The sequence below is a fragment of the Pollachius pollachius genome (assembly GCF_949987615.1).
Source record: "Pollachius pollachius genome assembly, chromosome: 1".
Taxonomy (NCBI): Eukaryota; Metazoa; Chordata; class Actinopteri; order Gadiformes; family Gadidae; genus Pollachius; species Pollachius pollachius.
Genome location: NC_136934.1, coordinates 43868946 through 43885713, shown reverse-complemented (window position 1 = coordinate 43885713; position 16768 = coordinate 43868946). Strand labels below are relative to the sequence as shown.

Here is a 16768-nt window from a genome sequence, read left to right as displayed (position 1 = left end):
GCAGGTCAGAGGGGCGGTGTGTCATGGGTAGATGTGTTGGAGCGACTTAAACGACATGGAAAAACACTCAGGAGCAGACGAGGAGTGATGGATAGGATGTGATCTTTTATTTATCACAATTTAAGGCCCTTAAGGCGATAAAAAAAATAGCACAAAAAAAACAAAAAAATCTATATATATATATACATAAGGTTGACTCAGCGTACCAAATAGGCTTGAGAGTCACCAAAAATAACATAAGTCAAAACTTCAAGAAACCGGACCTTTAGACAAGTCAAATACAGGAGAGCAATATTCAGGCATAAGTCCTTTCTCTATCAGCTCCCCCGAACCACTGTTGAACGTCGGCCTAAGTAGGCCTAACCCCCACTGCTAATTGGTGCATACCAATTTTCCCGTTGCGTCAGGGGTGTTTATAAGAGCAGTTACACAACAGCTTTAAAACAGCTTCCGTTCTACCCTCAATTAGCGAGAAACAATTAACATTGTAAACTGTGCACCATTGCTATATTTTGGCATAGCCAAAATGTACAAAGACGGCAATAAAAATAAATATAATAACTCGGGGTCACTTCCGGTTTAAACGGAAGATTTGACGTCGATATAAACCCTGGTGACGCGGCGCTCCAACCCTCATATAAACATAAGACGAGACGCTGTTAAGGCGGACATTTGCGCTGCGTTAAAGGGGACATATCATACCACCAGGTGTGAGTGTGATTAGCCATTACAAGCCGTTTTCAAAATGTGCAGCATTGTGACATCACAGGTGGGCGTGTCCATCTAGATGTGTGACGGATAGATGGACACGTCAACCTGTGATGTCACAATGCTGCACATTTTCAAACCTGCTTGCAATGGCTAATCACACTCACACCTGGTGGTATGATATGTCCCCTTTAACATGTAACATATGAACTAAATAAACAGACCTGGAATTTGACTACGACAAACTTGTTTGAGTGGTTATTGCGACAAAACAGGTGACGTTAATGGTACATGGAATCAAACAGAAAGTTGTAATGATGGTACTTGCAAGATTGTATTAAACTGTCGTAGTGCGTATGATAAATGACATGGTAGATGAATGATTTAACAACAGTACACAACAGTATAAAGATAACGGAATACATAAACAACAAAGACAAACACACAGGCAATATTCGCACTCAGTCTCTTGTGTGTAGCGCATAGCTACCGTGGCGGTAGCTATGCGCCCGGTCACGCGGTGTCCACCACTATCAGAACCCACATCACACTCGCCTTTCAGCAGAGTTGGCAACCACCAGAAAAAAAAACACGCTCGAAATGTGTCCTTATACGGAAGTAGTCGAGTTTTTGTATCTAACATCAATTTCCCCCGTTTAACAACTTTACACATTTGTGTATAAGGTAACGCGTTGATGTTCACCAACACTTTGTGAAAAAAAGTAATTCTGCGTCTAATTGACGGTAAACAAAACGGTTGTTGTGAACCGTTCCAAATCAAAACAAAATATAGTCTACATGGCCCACATTGTGAATTAAAAGTATAATCCTTAATAATCTTTAGTCCAACAGTCCAACGTTACTCAAGCCTTGGCTAGCTTTCTTACAGTTAATCCATTAGACTAAACTCAAAAAGAAAGACCCTATGAATAAACATAGCTGCATCTTGACTTAGACACACATTTTTACTAGATGAATATCATTGGCTAATACTTAACCAAATCATGGATCATATAAATAACATACAGGTCTGTCTTAATATAATCACTATGACTTTCTGCTTCAGTCTGAATGGTTGGTAATTTAGTTTACCGCCCCAAACATATTAATAACATATATTTTTTATATTTTGCCCACAATCAACATTATTAATCTATTAAAGGTATATAATTCACACTCAGGCCACTGCTGCTGTGTCTATGTATAAGGTGGAGACAGGAAAGTGCTCCTCTCTGATGATAAGCTAGAGAAACTCTGCTTCCTCTTTCAGTCTGGACTAGAGATAGAGAGAGAGACACCCAAAGGTAAGAACTATTCAACTGTAGACCTGGGAACTCTAACTCAAAGATTTTCATGTGTATTTATCTGAATAATTGATGTAAAATGTAGGCCTTCAAAGTATATACCCTGTATATCAGCCTAAAGAATATAGCAATATACATGTACAGTACAATAATAATTATTTTAAGAAAATTATTAAATTATGTTTTTGTTAAATAATTGAAAAGTCTTGTGTTTTTTATTATGTTTACATTTGTTATGTTCTTCTTTTGACTGAATGATGTGTAGATATATACATATATGTATGTTATCAGTGTTGTTAATATGCTATGGGTGTGGTGTCAGTTAGGCTTGACCAGTGAAGCAGAACTTTGTTCACTTTTTTTTTGCAGCTGCACACCAAAGTTTAGAATAACAGGAAATAAACGTTTTTTCCAATGAAGATAACATTCAATTACTCAGAAATACAGACTAGACATTGTTAATGTGGTAAATTAATATTCTAGCTGGAAACGGCAGATTTTTTATGGAATATCTACATAGATGTACAGAGGCCCATTTCCAGCCACCATCACACATGTGTTCTAATGGTACATTGTTTAGCTAATGATGATTAGAAAACCCTTGTGCAGTTCTGTTAGAGCAGCTGAAAACTGTTGAACAAAATTGTGAGTTTTCATGGAAAATATGAAAAGTGTCTGGGTGACCTCAGACCTTTGAACGCTAGTGTATATGTATAGACACATTAGAACTAATGAAACGATCAGAATCTTCTTGTTTCAGAACCATGTTCTGGTGGACTCCGGTAGTGGCGGTGGGACTTATGCTGCTTAAAAGAAGTAGGAAAATAAATAAGCACTAGTACTTTAAATGCTAGTACTGTTGTCCTACCTGTGTTACGGATCTAATTATACATATATACATTTTGAAATGGGCTTTTTAATTCAAGCACAGCTAGGTGTATACAAATCTGTTCATGTTCTAAATGTTAGAGCTACATAAATACATACAAACTAGTACAGGACAAGAGCTATATTAGAACATAGAACATACTAGTACAGTATGAGAGATGTGTTAGTAAATAGTACATAATGGTACAGTATAAGAGCTATGTTAGCAGATAGTACATAGAAGTACAGTATAAGAGCTTTGTTAGTACATGCATGTAGTAAATACTTATACAGTATAAGAGCAATATTAATTCATGTTACATTACATGTACATGTTACTTGTACAGTCTAAATCTGCTGTTTCCTTCCCTACAGATTCCTTGTGCCAAGGATTAAGCTTTGAATTGAAGGAAACTAATGTGACTGCCAAAGAGGGCGAGTCTGTTCAGATCAAATGTACCGGTTCTGACGTTTACTCAGATGAATCTTCTACCTGGTTCTGGTATAAAAATGCAAACTATAGTTTGGCATTAGTAAATTTTCAAGGCACAGTGTTGTACAGCAAGGGCGAGAAAAAAAAGGCCCATCAGGACTTTGAGGGTCGAGTGAAGGTCTCCCACAGTAAAAATGAGTGGGAGCTTCATATCTGCTGTCTCCGCATGAATGACAGCGGTAACTATTCTTTTAGATTTGAAGGTGAAAGTTTCGAAAACCGTTTTTTCACAAAGCCTGAGGCGAAGCTTCAAGTTCATGGTAAGTGGAAGTGATATATATATATATATAAATCTATTTGTAAGCAATAACCCTAATCCCATTATATTTCTAAATGTGTGTTTTTGAGTTGCTGTTATTTCAAACAACATAACCCATGTATATATATGCATAAATATATGTGTGTTTATATATATATATATATATATATATATATATATATGTGTGTGTGTATGTTAATGTTTGTGTTTTTGTGTTTGAGTGCAATTATGTAAGTATGATTGTGACTATAGATATATATATAGTAGTTTACTAAAGCTAACTCAGACTATATTGAATTAGTTTCGATGCTATGTATCATACAAAACCTAAATCTTTCCCCCTGTTGTTTGCAGAAAATCCATGCAAAGTCAGTTTTCAGACAAGTACAAAATATTTGAATGAATCTGATGAGGCCGTCTTCAACTGTTCTACATCGAGTTCGTGTGGCACGCGACCTCTCATCACAGGGCTCCCGACGCACGCCTTGTTGAATGAAAGTAGCAAAACAAGCACAGTGGCCAGGCTCAGGGTCAACTGGATGGACCACCAAAGAGAACTGTTGTGTGACGTACCGGGGTTAATCAACGAGTGTCTCCGCCAGAACATCACTCTGACTGTACAGTGTAAGTCCTCAAACATAACTCGCTCATCAATACATGACTCTAGCTGTTAGCTAACTCGTTACATGAGTCTAACTGTAGATTACAATTCATCCATTCACCCGTCCCTTACGATACAGTTACATGCTTCATCCATTAACCCAGCCAATCAGCTCTATGAGTTTGCCAGAAGTGGGTCCGTTTTGTATTTTTTGATTATACTTGTGATGAGTGTAATATTAAATATTTGATATTCTTACATCAGACACTCCTAGGAAGCCCGTTCTAAATGGGACAGGGAAAATTGTGACTCTGGGAGAGTCTCTAACACTGACCTGTTCAGCCGAGGCGGTTCCTGCCCCTGTCTACACCTGGTTCCTCCCCAAGGACTCGAAGAACGGGACCACCCACTCTCCAGGGTGGCGCAATCGGACCTCCAACAACTGGCTGGAGATCAAGCGTGTAACAAGGTCGGACCACGGCTGCTACCACTGCAGCGCCTCCAACCCCCTTGGACGAGGGGAGAACAGCAGTAGCTACTGTGTCGAGGTACTCTGTAAGTATGCCCCCCAGGCCCTAGGTATATGGGTGGAGGTGCGTGTGTAGGTTTACTATTTATTATCATACTGTTCATACTTATCATACTCTCTATCAATGCTGCTCTTATCCGTTATACCCATCTCATGCTGCTCATACCTCACTAGGTCACTTTAACTTTGCTGCTGTATTGCACTATATGACAATCCATATTCAAAATGCACCTTAATTGCTCTTTTGAACTTCTATTTTGATCCCTGTCAAAGGGTAGAATGTCGAGGCTCTTAGGATCGGCACAAAAAGGAAGTAGGCAGGCTAAAATTAATTGATTCAATTTATTCTCACACAACTGAGGTTATCAGACAGCACAGTATAGCGTCCGCCTTCTAGCTCCTCCCTATTCCACTAACACACCTCCCTTATATCTGCTAGACAAACCCCCGAAATTGGTACATACCAATACATGAAACACAGACGGGGGTGTTCACCTGCCATCCAACAAATATGCATCAAACTGGTTAAAAAGGTACTGATAATAAATTCACTCTATCAGGCCTTACGGTTATTATTCCTGCATGGACACATGCCACTACATACAAAGTACATGTTACGAGAAAGATAATTGAATTAGCGAAGACGCAACTGGGTCATTCCTACTATTCGGTGCCATTTCAGTCTGGTAACTTTCTATCAAAAACTTTAAAATGTTCCATGATTTTATCTCATCATCTGAAGGAGGGCATGTTAAATTATAAGAAAAATATATTGGTCCAGCTCAGGATATTATATTTTAATAATTTTGACCAAATTCTTCACACCTAACAAAGGCCAAATGTCCACCCTGTTACGGGACATTCTCATTTCTATTAAAAAATGATTTGAATTCGCAGCTGTTATAAAATTTACATTTTCTTAGAGATATAATGTCCCTTATTTAACCCTGCAAATGTATTTTAACAAAAACTCATAAACAAGCATTATCTTGAGAAAAGACATGTGTTATTTTAGGACACAATGTAATTTCAACACATTTCTTTTAGTATAAAAAGGAATTTTAATGGGATTTGGCCCATTTTTTTAGTAATTTAATTTAGTCAATTTACTCCCTTTAAGCAACCACAAAGATATACATATTTTTTGATGATTTCATTTAATTATTATCAATAAACACACAGGTAACAGGGTGGACAGAAGAGTAACAGGGTGTACAGGACGTAACAGGGTGGACATCACAATATATATTTCATGAAAGAAAGGCAGTTAATTTACCTTAGAACATTCACATAAACATTGATAATGTAAAAATGATCTTCACTAACAACCCATTTATGAGGATAACTGCCCCAAACCTATATAGCAAATCAGCAACAGCAAAATAACTCGCCCCCCCCCCCCCCCCCCCCACACACACACACACACACACACACACACACACACACACACTACACACACACATACACACTTCAACCATCAAATGTACTGCACACCCAAAAGAAACATCTGGAACATTTTTCAGTCTTTGACCTCACAGTTGTTTTGGCAACAGCAAACTATTTATCAGACCAGCAACCCAGGTTTTCTAGTAACTTCCACACTTCCTTCTCTAGCTGGACAGACCTCTTATTCAAAGGTTGTGGCTCTTTCATCAGGCACACAATCTGGTCATCTCTGTACCAGCTAATGTCCTCTCGTGGACCTGGCCAGTAGAACTTGTTGATCCCATTCTTATGCATGCATTTTACTCTTACGTCTTCTTCAACTTCCAGGATGATTCCTGGGTAGGGTTCACCATCATATTTGACAATGCACCACTGCCCAATGTTTTCTTTCATGATGGCCTCAGGCCGTGAAGGCTCTTCAGTGCACTGCAGGCTTGCCTCTTCTCCCAGGCTCACCTCCTTTATCCCATAGCAGGCACAATCCAGTACACCTTTGTCTGCCTGACAAAGGCAAGTTATGTCCCGGTATTTAATTGTCCCTGGAGAGAAACTGATGACTTGGTGGATTTTCATTGTTCCTTTGACAGGAACAAATGGGGCGCTTCCATCATTTCCTGCACTTTCCTCTCAACATCTCCTTCTCCCACAAAAAAAAGTTCCACCGAAGTACCCACGCTCCTCAACTGGTGGAGCATAGCCTCTGCGTTGGGGATATCTCCTCCATGGCGGACGATTTGGTCAGCTGATCTTTTAAGGGTACCCCCGACACCATCTGGAGCTCCCTTTCCATGGCTGTCCTCAAAAAAGTTCCAGCTGATATCTTTAAAGCCTTTCTTGAAAGGCTCTTTTGAGATTAGGTAAAGGATTTCCCTTCTGTTTGTATTGTGTAGCTGGGCCGTCACTGAAGACATGAAGGCGATTAATCAGAGGGTATCTCTCCCTCACCATGTCTAACACAGGGTCGAGGTGGGCCCAGATAGCTGGGGGATCGTGCCGCTTAGAAGGCGAGATGGAGCAGAACGTCACTGGGGACTGCTCAGCTGCAGTGTACAGCACTCCTGTATGCAGGGTTGCTTGCTGATGTGACCCTCCAAAATGGACCGATTGAATTTCTTGAGAATACTTACAGGAGTAGTTCTCACTGAAATCTACATGTAGTAGACATTCGTTGTTCCTCAAGTTTTCTCTGAGCTGTCTGTAGGCCCCGTACTGCCACCTGATATTAAAGATGTGTCGCCTAAATCTAAACAGCCTGTCATGAAATTCACTTACAAGTTCATCCTCTGTTGTCATCACATTTTTCTTCACAGTGATTGTTGACCTTTTCTGGACTTGTAGGAGGAGAGTTCATTGACTGAAAGGTCGTCCTGGCTCTGTCATTTTTCCTCAGCTTTCTCTTTCTTTCTCGCCATTTCTTTCTTACTGCACTCTTCTCTCTTTCGCTTAGGTCTGACACTTTCTTTTTTCTCCCTTCATCAATGTCCTTTCTCCACCTCTCCTTCTCTTTATTGAGGTATTGCTGCCGTCTTTCATGGTCTACATCCCGACGAGCCCTGTAGCGCCGTTGCTTTTCTGCGGCAGACAACGGCGCCATTCCCTGATAATTACATGCAAACCATTTTTAAAAAATCTTATGGAATCTTATGGAAGTATGGAACAAAAAAGGCATAATAATGTATAAAAAATCCAATACAAACTGGAAACACTTATTCATCTAGCCCTCTTACATCCACCCAGTTACTATGTGTCCCCCCTGTTACTGTGTAAAACAGTAACAGGGGGGACAGTAACAGGGGGGACATTTTATGCTAAATTTAGCTATTACTACTCATGTGATGCAGAAGAAGCTAGCTAATGTTGACCACTGAGGAGGATTTTTAACATGTTTTTTAACCATATATTCAAAATTACAAAAAAGGATCAGTTTCCACTATTTATAAGCATAACAGGGTGGACATGTTATGCTTTACCGCATCAGTCAAGCTTTCTAAAACATTGAATAAAAGGTTGATTAAAGAGTGATACCTCCTCTGCTTCTTGTAGGTGATTTCCCTCCAAAAAGTAATGTTACTTGTTGAGTCATGTGACTAGAGGGATAGTCGGAGGGGGGTGTTCAGGGGGACTTGCATCAGAGTAACAGGGGGGACAGTCGATTCAGGGACACAACATATTTTAAATACTTAAAGTCTTAAAAATGTTTTAATCACAAAAAATAACATTTGGTAAGGAATATTATAAACAAAGCTATAGAACAAAAATGACAAATGTAGAATTTCTTTGATTTTTATTACTTATATTTGTAACTGAAGTTGAGCAAACACGATTGGGGACATGGCAGTTTAGTTGTTTGTGCTAAAGTTAGAGGAATTATTTTAAATGCAATTAATCCTGGGGACATACTGTTGTGTTCTACGGTAGAGGGGGGTTAACTATATAAGATGAGCTTTTAAAAATAAGTATTGGCCAATTTTTACAAAAAATATACCATGTTAGGCTATGGGGACTCAAATGGCACCGAATACTAGGAATGACCCAACTGCGTCCTTCGCGCATGCCCCCGCACCATATAGCTGTCCCCGGATTATGAAGGTATTATTGTAGCAAAAGTCTTTAGCACCTGTAACTGCAGATTTTGAATGCGTACACACTAAAGTCACAGTAAATTTGAAGTTGTATACATTTATTTTGCATGTGTACTCTAAATTCACAAATGTGTAACAGTACATTTGAAGTCGTAAATATTTTTTCTACCATTGTAAACACAAAATAGGATCTACGAGTACGCAAGTCTGTGTTACAAGTGCACAAATCCTTTTGCTACAATCATTGCAGAGCAGTTGGTGCAAAACACACTCGCACACCCGTGTTTCATAATCTGGGAACATGCCCAAAATGTGTGCATTCGTAAACCCAAATTTGGAACTAATGCATCAGAAGTTGCACCATCCAAGCAGACCATTAAAATACATTGAAGGACACTTGCGCCATGTTAATGCAATAATTTGGGAGGAATTCAGTTGAATTAAGTAATTTAATTTGACATAATGTAAGATACCCAACTCCGTCGTGTAGGATGCCCTCTTGTCTACTTTCAAGACTCCAGAAAGTAAGAGTTTGCTTGGATGGTCTCAGTGTAGTTTGAAAAATGCACCCCCTGCCGGCGACTTTCATTGGTTAGTGCTGCAATTATGTCCCGCCCACGGACGCTCTGTCTCATACGGATACATATCACTTTTTGCTACACATGTACCACCTAGAGTGATGCAAAACTACCTGCAAAAAACCCCACAGCTGAGACTTGCAGGAGCAGATTCAAGCATTTGTAACGACGGACTTGTGCTCGCTCATTAAAATGCTGAATCAACATAGCGTTCTATATCATTTTATTTGTGAGGTACATTTTTCACAGATGTGCAACTTCTGATGCATTAGTTCAAAATTTGGGTTTACGAATGCACACATTTTGGGCATGTTCTCAGATTACGAAACATGGGTGTGCGAATGTGTTTTGCACCAACTGCTCTGCAATGATTGTAGCAAAAGGATTTGTGAACCTGTAACACAGACTTGCATACTCGTAGACCCTATTTTGTGTTTACAATGGTAGAAAAAATATGTACGACTTCAAATGTACTGTTACACATTTGTGACTTTAGAGTACACATGCAAAATAAATATATACAACTTCAAATTTACTGTGACTTTAATGTACTACAGTCACAGTTCAAAATCTGCAGTTACAGGTGCTAAAGACTTTTGCTACAATAATACCTTCATACCGGACGGTCGCACGCTTCCTAGAAGCAGCATGGAAAGCACAGCTGACAACGGCGGCGAGCAGTTGTATTTTTACGACTCAATAAGCAAACACGCTACACAATCACATAATTCCTAAATCAAGACATTATGCAGACACCTGATTAATTTTTACCTGCACAACACAGAGTTTTACCGCAACTGATTAATTGACTGCATGCGAGAGAAATGTATTGCTGCGGCCCCAATAAGGACGCGTGAGGACGCGCCCATAGCCGCGGCATCACAATCCCCATATACATTTTGTTGTTTCTGTACTTGTACTCTGCACAACCACAATATAGTTGAATTTGTGTCCTTTCTACTTCTGAATCCGGTCTACCTTCTTCCTCCTGTATACTTTGTACTTCCTGCCTACAGTTGCTCCTGCCCTGCCGGTTCTGTCTGTGGTAAAGTTGGCCACAGAGGGTGAGGAAATCACTATCCACTGCAATGTGGACAGCTGGCCCCTCCCCTCCAGCCTGAACCTGTCATGGAGCTCCGCCAAAGATCCGAGCATGCATCACCTCCTCCACCATGTCTCCAACGCAGCCTCTCTGACCAAGAGGCTCAATGTGACGTCTGCCTCGGCCGGCCGCTACACCTGCAGAGCTAAGAACACCCAAGGATCCAACCGAGCGGAGACGGACTTAACGGTCAACTGTGAGTTGTGTTCACTATGTGTTAACAGTATTCATGTATGTTAGTCGTATATATGGATAAACAGCTGTCTTTGATCCTACTACCGTTCTCTAGATGCTCCTCAGAATGTGGGTGTTCAAGGGCACAACCCGAATACAACTTTGGCACTGACTGAAGGAATGTCACTGGAGCTGTTCTGTGAGGCCAAGTCCGTCCCTACTGTCAGCAACTACAGCTGGACCCGGACCAGCGACGGCCAGGAGGAGGTCGTAGGATCCGACCAGAAGCTGAACATAACGTCGGTCACTTCGGCCAACCATGGGTGGTACCGCTGCAGGGCCCAGAACCAAGTGGGAACCAGAGTGGCCGAAGGAGTTGGGGTGACGGTGGACTGTGAGTCCAGATGGTTGCACCATCACCGGCCTCGATATAAATAGCTGATATCATCTCTCTCGCCTCTCTCCTGACATTTGATCGAATACATGTGATGTGAACAATTAAGGTTTGTGATCAGATTCTCGTCTCGGCAAAACATAACAAATATGATAGGTAAAATGCTATTTTGGTCCGATCCCAGTGCGAGTCAGTTTGGGGGTTAGTCCTGGGTGTATTTGGGGGTTAGTCCTGGGTGTATTTGGGGGTTAGTCCTGGGTGTATTTGGGGGTTAATCCTGGGTGTATTTGGGGTTAGTCCTGGGTGTATTTGGGGTTAGTCCTGGGTGTATTTGGGGTTAGTCCTGGGTGTATTTGGGGGTTAGTCCTGGGTGTATTTGGGGGTTAGTCCTGGGTGTATTTGGGGGTTAGTCCTGGGTGTATTTGGGGGTAAGTCCTGGGTGTATTTGGGGGTTAGTCCTGGGTGTATTTGGGGTTAGTCCTGGGTGTATTTGGGGGTAAGTCCTGGGTGTATTTGGGGGTTAGTCCTGGGTGTATTTGGGGGTTAGTCCTGGGTGTATTTGGGGGTTAGTCCTGGGTGTATTTGGGGGTTAGTCGTGGGTGTATTTGGGGTTAGTCCTGGGTGTATTTGGGGGTTAGTCCTGGGTGTATTTGGGGGTTAGTCCTGGGTGTATTTGGGGGTTAGTCCTGGGTGTATTTGGGGGTTAGTCCTGGGTGTATTTGGGGGTTAGTCCTGGGTGTATTTGGGGGTTAGTCCTGGGTGTATTTGGGGGTTAGTCCTGGGTGTATTTGGGGTTAGTCCTGGGTGTATTTGGGGGTTAGTCCTGGGTGTATTTGGGGGTTAGTCCTGGGTGTATTTGGGGGTTAGTCCTGGGTGTATTTGGGGTTAGTCCTGGGTGTATTTGGGGTTAGTCCTGGGTGTATTTAGGGGTTAGTCCTGGGTGTATTTGGGGGTTAGTCCTGGGTGTATTTGGGGGTTAGTCCTGGGTGTATTTGGGGTTAGTCCTGGGTGTATTTGGGGGTTAGTCCTGGGTTTATTGTAGAGTAAGTACTTTATGTGTTTTTTACAGTTTTGACACGATAAGCGTAATGCTATCAGTTTTTTTAGTACAAATTCGCCCTGATTTTACCTCCTTGCTAACACTATAAACTATTGGTTATCATACTTGAGGTGGTGTTTTGCGCCATTAAACAAACTTTTTTTGTCCCTTTTTTTCTGTGACTGATCCCTTCCTAGATGCTCCCAAAAATGCAACAATCACAGTGTTGAGTGGAGATGAGTACGATGCTGGCGCTCCAATTCAACTGAGCTGTCATAGTACCAGCTTTCCACCTGTCAGTTCGTACAAGTGGTACAAGAAGCGGGACAACACATCAAATTTGGTGTCTGTCGAGAGCGGTCAAAACCTGACCGTCCATCCATACCATCCCGGGATCTACCACTGTTATGCCTCCAACGAAATAGGCGGAAAAGATTCCAACCCAGTCCAATTGTTCCTCAACAGTCAGTACAGCTTCCTCATGCTCAGATAGGGCCTGGTTTTACGTGAGCTTCGATACAGAAGTCTTGCTTTGAAAGGCTGGTTGTTGTCCTGACTGCTGTTCTATTATTCTTCCAGTTTTTCTGACTGTTGGTCTTCCTGTTGTTCTGAATGTTTTTGTTCCGCCTGTTGCTGTTATTACTGTTGATCTGAATGTTGTTGTTGGGCCTATGGCTGTTCTGACTTTTATTCTGTAACTGTTGTTATATGACTGTTGTTCTGTGACAGTTGTTCTGTGACTGTTGTTCTTCTGACTGTTGTTCTGTGATTGTTGTTCTGTGAGTGTTGTTCGGACTGTTGTCCTGTGTGTCTGGTTCTGTGACTGTTGTTCTGAGATTGTTGTTCTGTGATTGTTGTTCTGTGAGTGTTGTTCTGACTGTTGTCCTGTGACTGTTGTTCGGACTGTTGTCCTGTGACTGTTGTCATGTGATTGTTGTTCTGTGAGTGTTGTTCGGACTGTTGTTTGGACTTTTGTCCTGTGACTGTTCTGAATGTTTTTCTGACTGTTTTCCTGTGACTTTTGTCCTGTGACTGTTCTGATGGTTGTCCTGTGACTGTTGTTCTGACTGTCGTCCTGTGACTGTTGTCATGTGACTGTTGTCATGTGACTGTTGTTCTGTGACTATTGTTCTGACTGTTGTTCTGAGATTGTTGTTCTGTGACTGTTGGTCTGACTGTTGTTCTGAGATTGTTGTTCTGTGATTGTTGTTCTGACAGTTGTTCTGTGATTGTCGTTCTGAATGTTGTTCTGAGATTATTGTGCTGACTGTTGTTCTGACTGTTGTTCCGACTGCTTTCTGTGATAGATGTGCTAACCGTGGTTTTGCTTGTCTCTGATGATTAGCATGGCGTCTGGTAGAGATCCTCTGGGCCATTCCTTTTGTTTGTATTCTGGTGCTGGGGGTGATCACATACCTGGTCTGCAGGTAAAACTATAATACTGTTCTATTATTACACCAGCAACTATGAAGAATTCTCTGGTATCCTTGATACAAGGTAAAGTGATCCTTAATACTCTCTTCTTTGTAGGCACAAGAGAAAAAAGTTAGTTTCAGAAAGCTCCGCAGACCTGCTGTCTCGCCCGGTAATTTATTTGGTGGCTGAAGTATTTTCGTCCATCCATTCACTCCTCCAATACGATACAGTACCATGTTTCATCCTTCCATTCACCCATCCAATACGATAGAGTAAGATATTTCATCCATTCACCAATCCGATACAATGCAACATAATTCATCCATTCAATACGATACAGTAAGATGTTTCATCCATTCACCCATCCAATATGATACAGTAAGATGTTTAATTTCTAAGTAATGTCTCCCAGTCTCAATTCAGTCTAAGGTGGCTATATTGGTTTGCTAGACCTGGGCCGTAGAATGATGTCTTTATCCCTCTCTGTGTCCCTGTCTGTCTGTCCGTCTCTCTCTCTCTCTCTCTCTCTCTCTCTCTCTCTCTCTCTCTCTCTCTCTCTCTCTCTCTCTCTCTCTCTCTCGCCCTCTCTCTCTCTCAGGTGACCCCAATTACTGATGCTCGTGGCAGTAGAGATGACCTTCTTCCAAACCAAGGCCTCTCACACACATGCCACGCCTTCTCCCAGGCACCCCAGTCCACTGCTGCTGGTGCAGAGAGACTGTAAGAAGCAGAGAGTTAGACTGTATATTCTAGAGGGGTTAGACTGAATGTTCTAGGGTCAGATTGTATGATCTAGAACAGTGTTTTCCAAGCCGTTGTACGCATAACTCCAGTCAATTTTTTTTGTCACTTTTATTATTAAATTCGTCAAATCAACAATAATGGCAAAACTAAGAAAGAAAATTGAAATTAAATAGTGTAAATACTGCTCAGTAAATTAAATATTATTATGGTCTATTACCATTATTTTTTTTGTCACTTTGTGAATTCCATCAAAAGTATTCCATTGAAATGTTTTCCATTGAGGGAAAAACTGATCTAGAGGGGTTAGAGTAGACTATGTTCTAGAGGGTGGGTGTATTGGGGTTGGTCCTGGGTGTATTAGGGGCTAGTCCTGGGTAAGTTGGGGGCTAGCCCTGGATGTATTATGGGCTAGTCCTGGGTTAGTACGGGGATAGTCCTGGGTGTAATTGGGGGTAAGCCCACTGTGTATTTAGCCAGTGTCTACTGCTTTAATATTGTGATGTCAATGTCTCTGTACAGGTCCACTAACGACACAGTGTACAGTACAGTCAAGCTGCATACTGGAATGCAGGTGGGGTGGAAGATAATTACACACAATCATTTTAGCAGAATAACTATTACCAGGAGATTGGGGCTGGAGCTGCCTTTAAACTCCTCTGCTTTGGTGTGTGAAGTTGGAGATCTAAGGGTTATGGCAACTCTTAATGAATTTCTTTCTTAATTTTTATGTTGCTTTTCTTGCTATTTTAGATTGGAAATTCTGAAGTTGTAAGTTACTTGAAAAAGGATTGTAAACAACCTCTGTCCTCTGCCCTGATTGGTTTGATTTACACTTATGGCCGCCAGTCAACCAATCAGCACTTTGGTGCGGCCCCAATAAGGACGCGTGAGGACGCGCCCATAGCCGCGGCATCACAATCCTCATATACATTTTGTTGTTTCTGTACTTGTACTCTGCACAACCACAATACAGTTGAATTTGTGTCCTTTCTACTTCTGAATCCGGTCTACCTTCTTCTTCCTGGACACTTTCTACTTCCTGCCTACAGTTATTCCCGCCCTGCCAGTTCTGGTCTGTTTGTGGTGTAGCAGTCTAAACATGGATTCAGTTTAGCCTTTTTTTAATTTATTTCTCTTTCTGACAGCCAATCAGAGGGGACCATAGCCATGCAGGCGATGAAGTGAACTATGCTTCCTTGCACTTCCCTACTCAGGGCCTGTGAGTATCTTGATTTTGACCTTGTGTACGTGGTTAAGGATGATATATTACATTATTATTATAAGAGATTAGGTGCTGAGAACATTTTGTTTTTGAGGAGTCAAAGGTGTTCCCCACCAGCAGCGATGGAAAATGATGTGTACGCAAAAAAAGCCAACAAGGTCAGTTTTCCTTCCAGTCCACGTGCCAATTTCATATTTCATACTGTCTTGTATTGTTCCTCAATGACCTAAAGAGGCCAGTCTTACTGTTACCTAATTAAAGTTTCCCGGACAGCATCGTCTAGGAAGAAGCGCGAGGAGCAGTAAAGGCATTCTAAATACTGTACAAACACAAAGTTAACATCCATATCGTCTGTGACTGTTCATGTATTCGGTACACTTAGAACTTTCCACAGAATGCAGCCCACCATAATACTTAAACTATGTCATAATTCAAAGAACTATGGGAACCTGGACGAGGAGGACAATCAGATGGTGGACATTGAGCTCAACTATTCCCAGGCCACCTTCATGGCAAAGAAGAGCAAGACCAGCAAGACCAAGAAGACTACAAGATGAGGAAGAATTGAAGATGAGGAAGCCTACCATGGTTGGAGGAGAGGAGCAGAATGTGGTACTATCTGTTCTGTTCTATATGCTCAGCATCATTGCAGCTCTTATTTTAATGTGCATGCTTAACAGCTCAGGTCAGGGTTTAGGTTAATCCCTGAAACCTAACTCACATTTCCTGTTGTGGGGAATCTATCTATTAAGCAAAGGATGATCTGCCACTTCATGCAGAATACCTGGTTAAGGGTCCCCAAATACGCTTTGTGATTCCTGAGTGTGGCTTAAAGGTTGTGACGTGGGCGCTGGATCATGAGACAACAGGAACTGCTTCACTGTGTCTTGCTTCTGCTTTCTAGCAGGAAAAAAAACTCCTCACCATTACACAACCAGTCTTTTACTGGCGCTAGCATTGCATACCTTTATGAGAGAAACAGTGGAAATGTACCAATATGCTGCAAGAATCGCAATGTAACTGACTAATTATATAACATACACAAATACAGGTTACGGTTATAAATAAAGAAGTAATACAAAACAATTATTGTGTCTATCATGTTTCAAAGATGTACAAATTCTACATAAGAAAGATGAAATTAATTATTTGATCAATGATGCAAAGACACATTATTTATCCATTATTCAATACAAATAATTTCACAAAGTATTCTTCTTCTTCTTCATCTAAATGAACATTATAGGGGAGGGGATTTCTGTGATTTTCGAAATCCACATTTCGGTGATGTGAACATTTGGGTCAAAGTC

The 16768-nt window shown here is 41.2% G+C and overlaps 1 protein-coding gene across 1 annotated transcript; it reads left to right on the top strand.

The window, feature by feature from the left end:
* The first annotated feature begins 1997 nt into the window (after positions 1 to 1997).
* On the top strand, positions 1998 to 16764 carry LOC307073904 (B-cell receptor CD22-like). The gene is made up of 15 exons (XM_079733859.1): positions 1998 to 2012; positions 2773 to 2828; positions 3255 to 3632; positions 3986 to 4255; positions 4497 to 4787; positions 10384 to 10665; positions 10759 to 11037; positions 12274 to 12540; positions 13422 to 13503; positions 13607 to 13661; positions 14091 to 14212; positions 14756 to 14807; positions 15382 to 15455; positions 15553 to 15616; positions 15896 to 16764. Exons 2-15 carry the CDS (start codon positions 2777 to 2779, stop codon positions 16013 to 16015), a joined length of 2388 nt encoding a protein of 795 aa, XP_079589985.1. The 5' UTR covers positions 1998 to 2012; positions 2773 to 2776; the 3' UTR covers positions 16016 to 16764.
* The last annotated feature ends 4 nt before the right edge of the window (positions 16765 to 16768 follow it).

Coding starts and splice junctions, on each gene's coding strand:
- LOC307073904 (XM_079733859.1), top strand. CDS start 2,777: ATGTTCTGGTGGACTCCGGTAGTGGCGGTGGGACTTATGCTGCTTAAA. Junction 13,504..13,606: donor ATCACATACCTGGTCTGCAG/GTAAAACTATAA, acceptor TCTTCTTTGTAG/GCACAAGAGAAAAAAGTTAG. Junction 15,617..15,895: donor ACGCAAAAAAAGCCAACAAG/GTCAGTTTTCCT, acceptor CATAATTCAAAG/AACTATGGGAACCTGGACGA.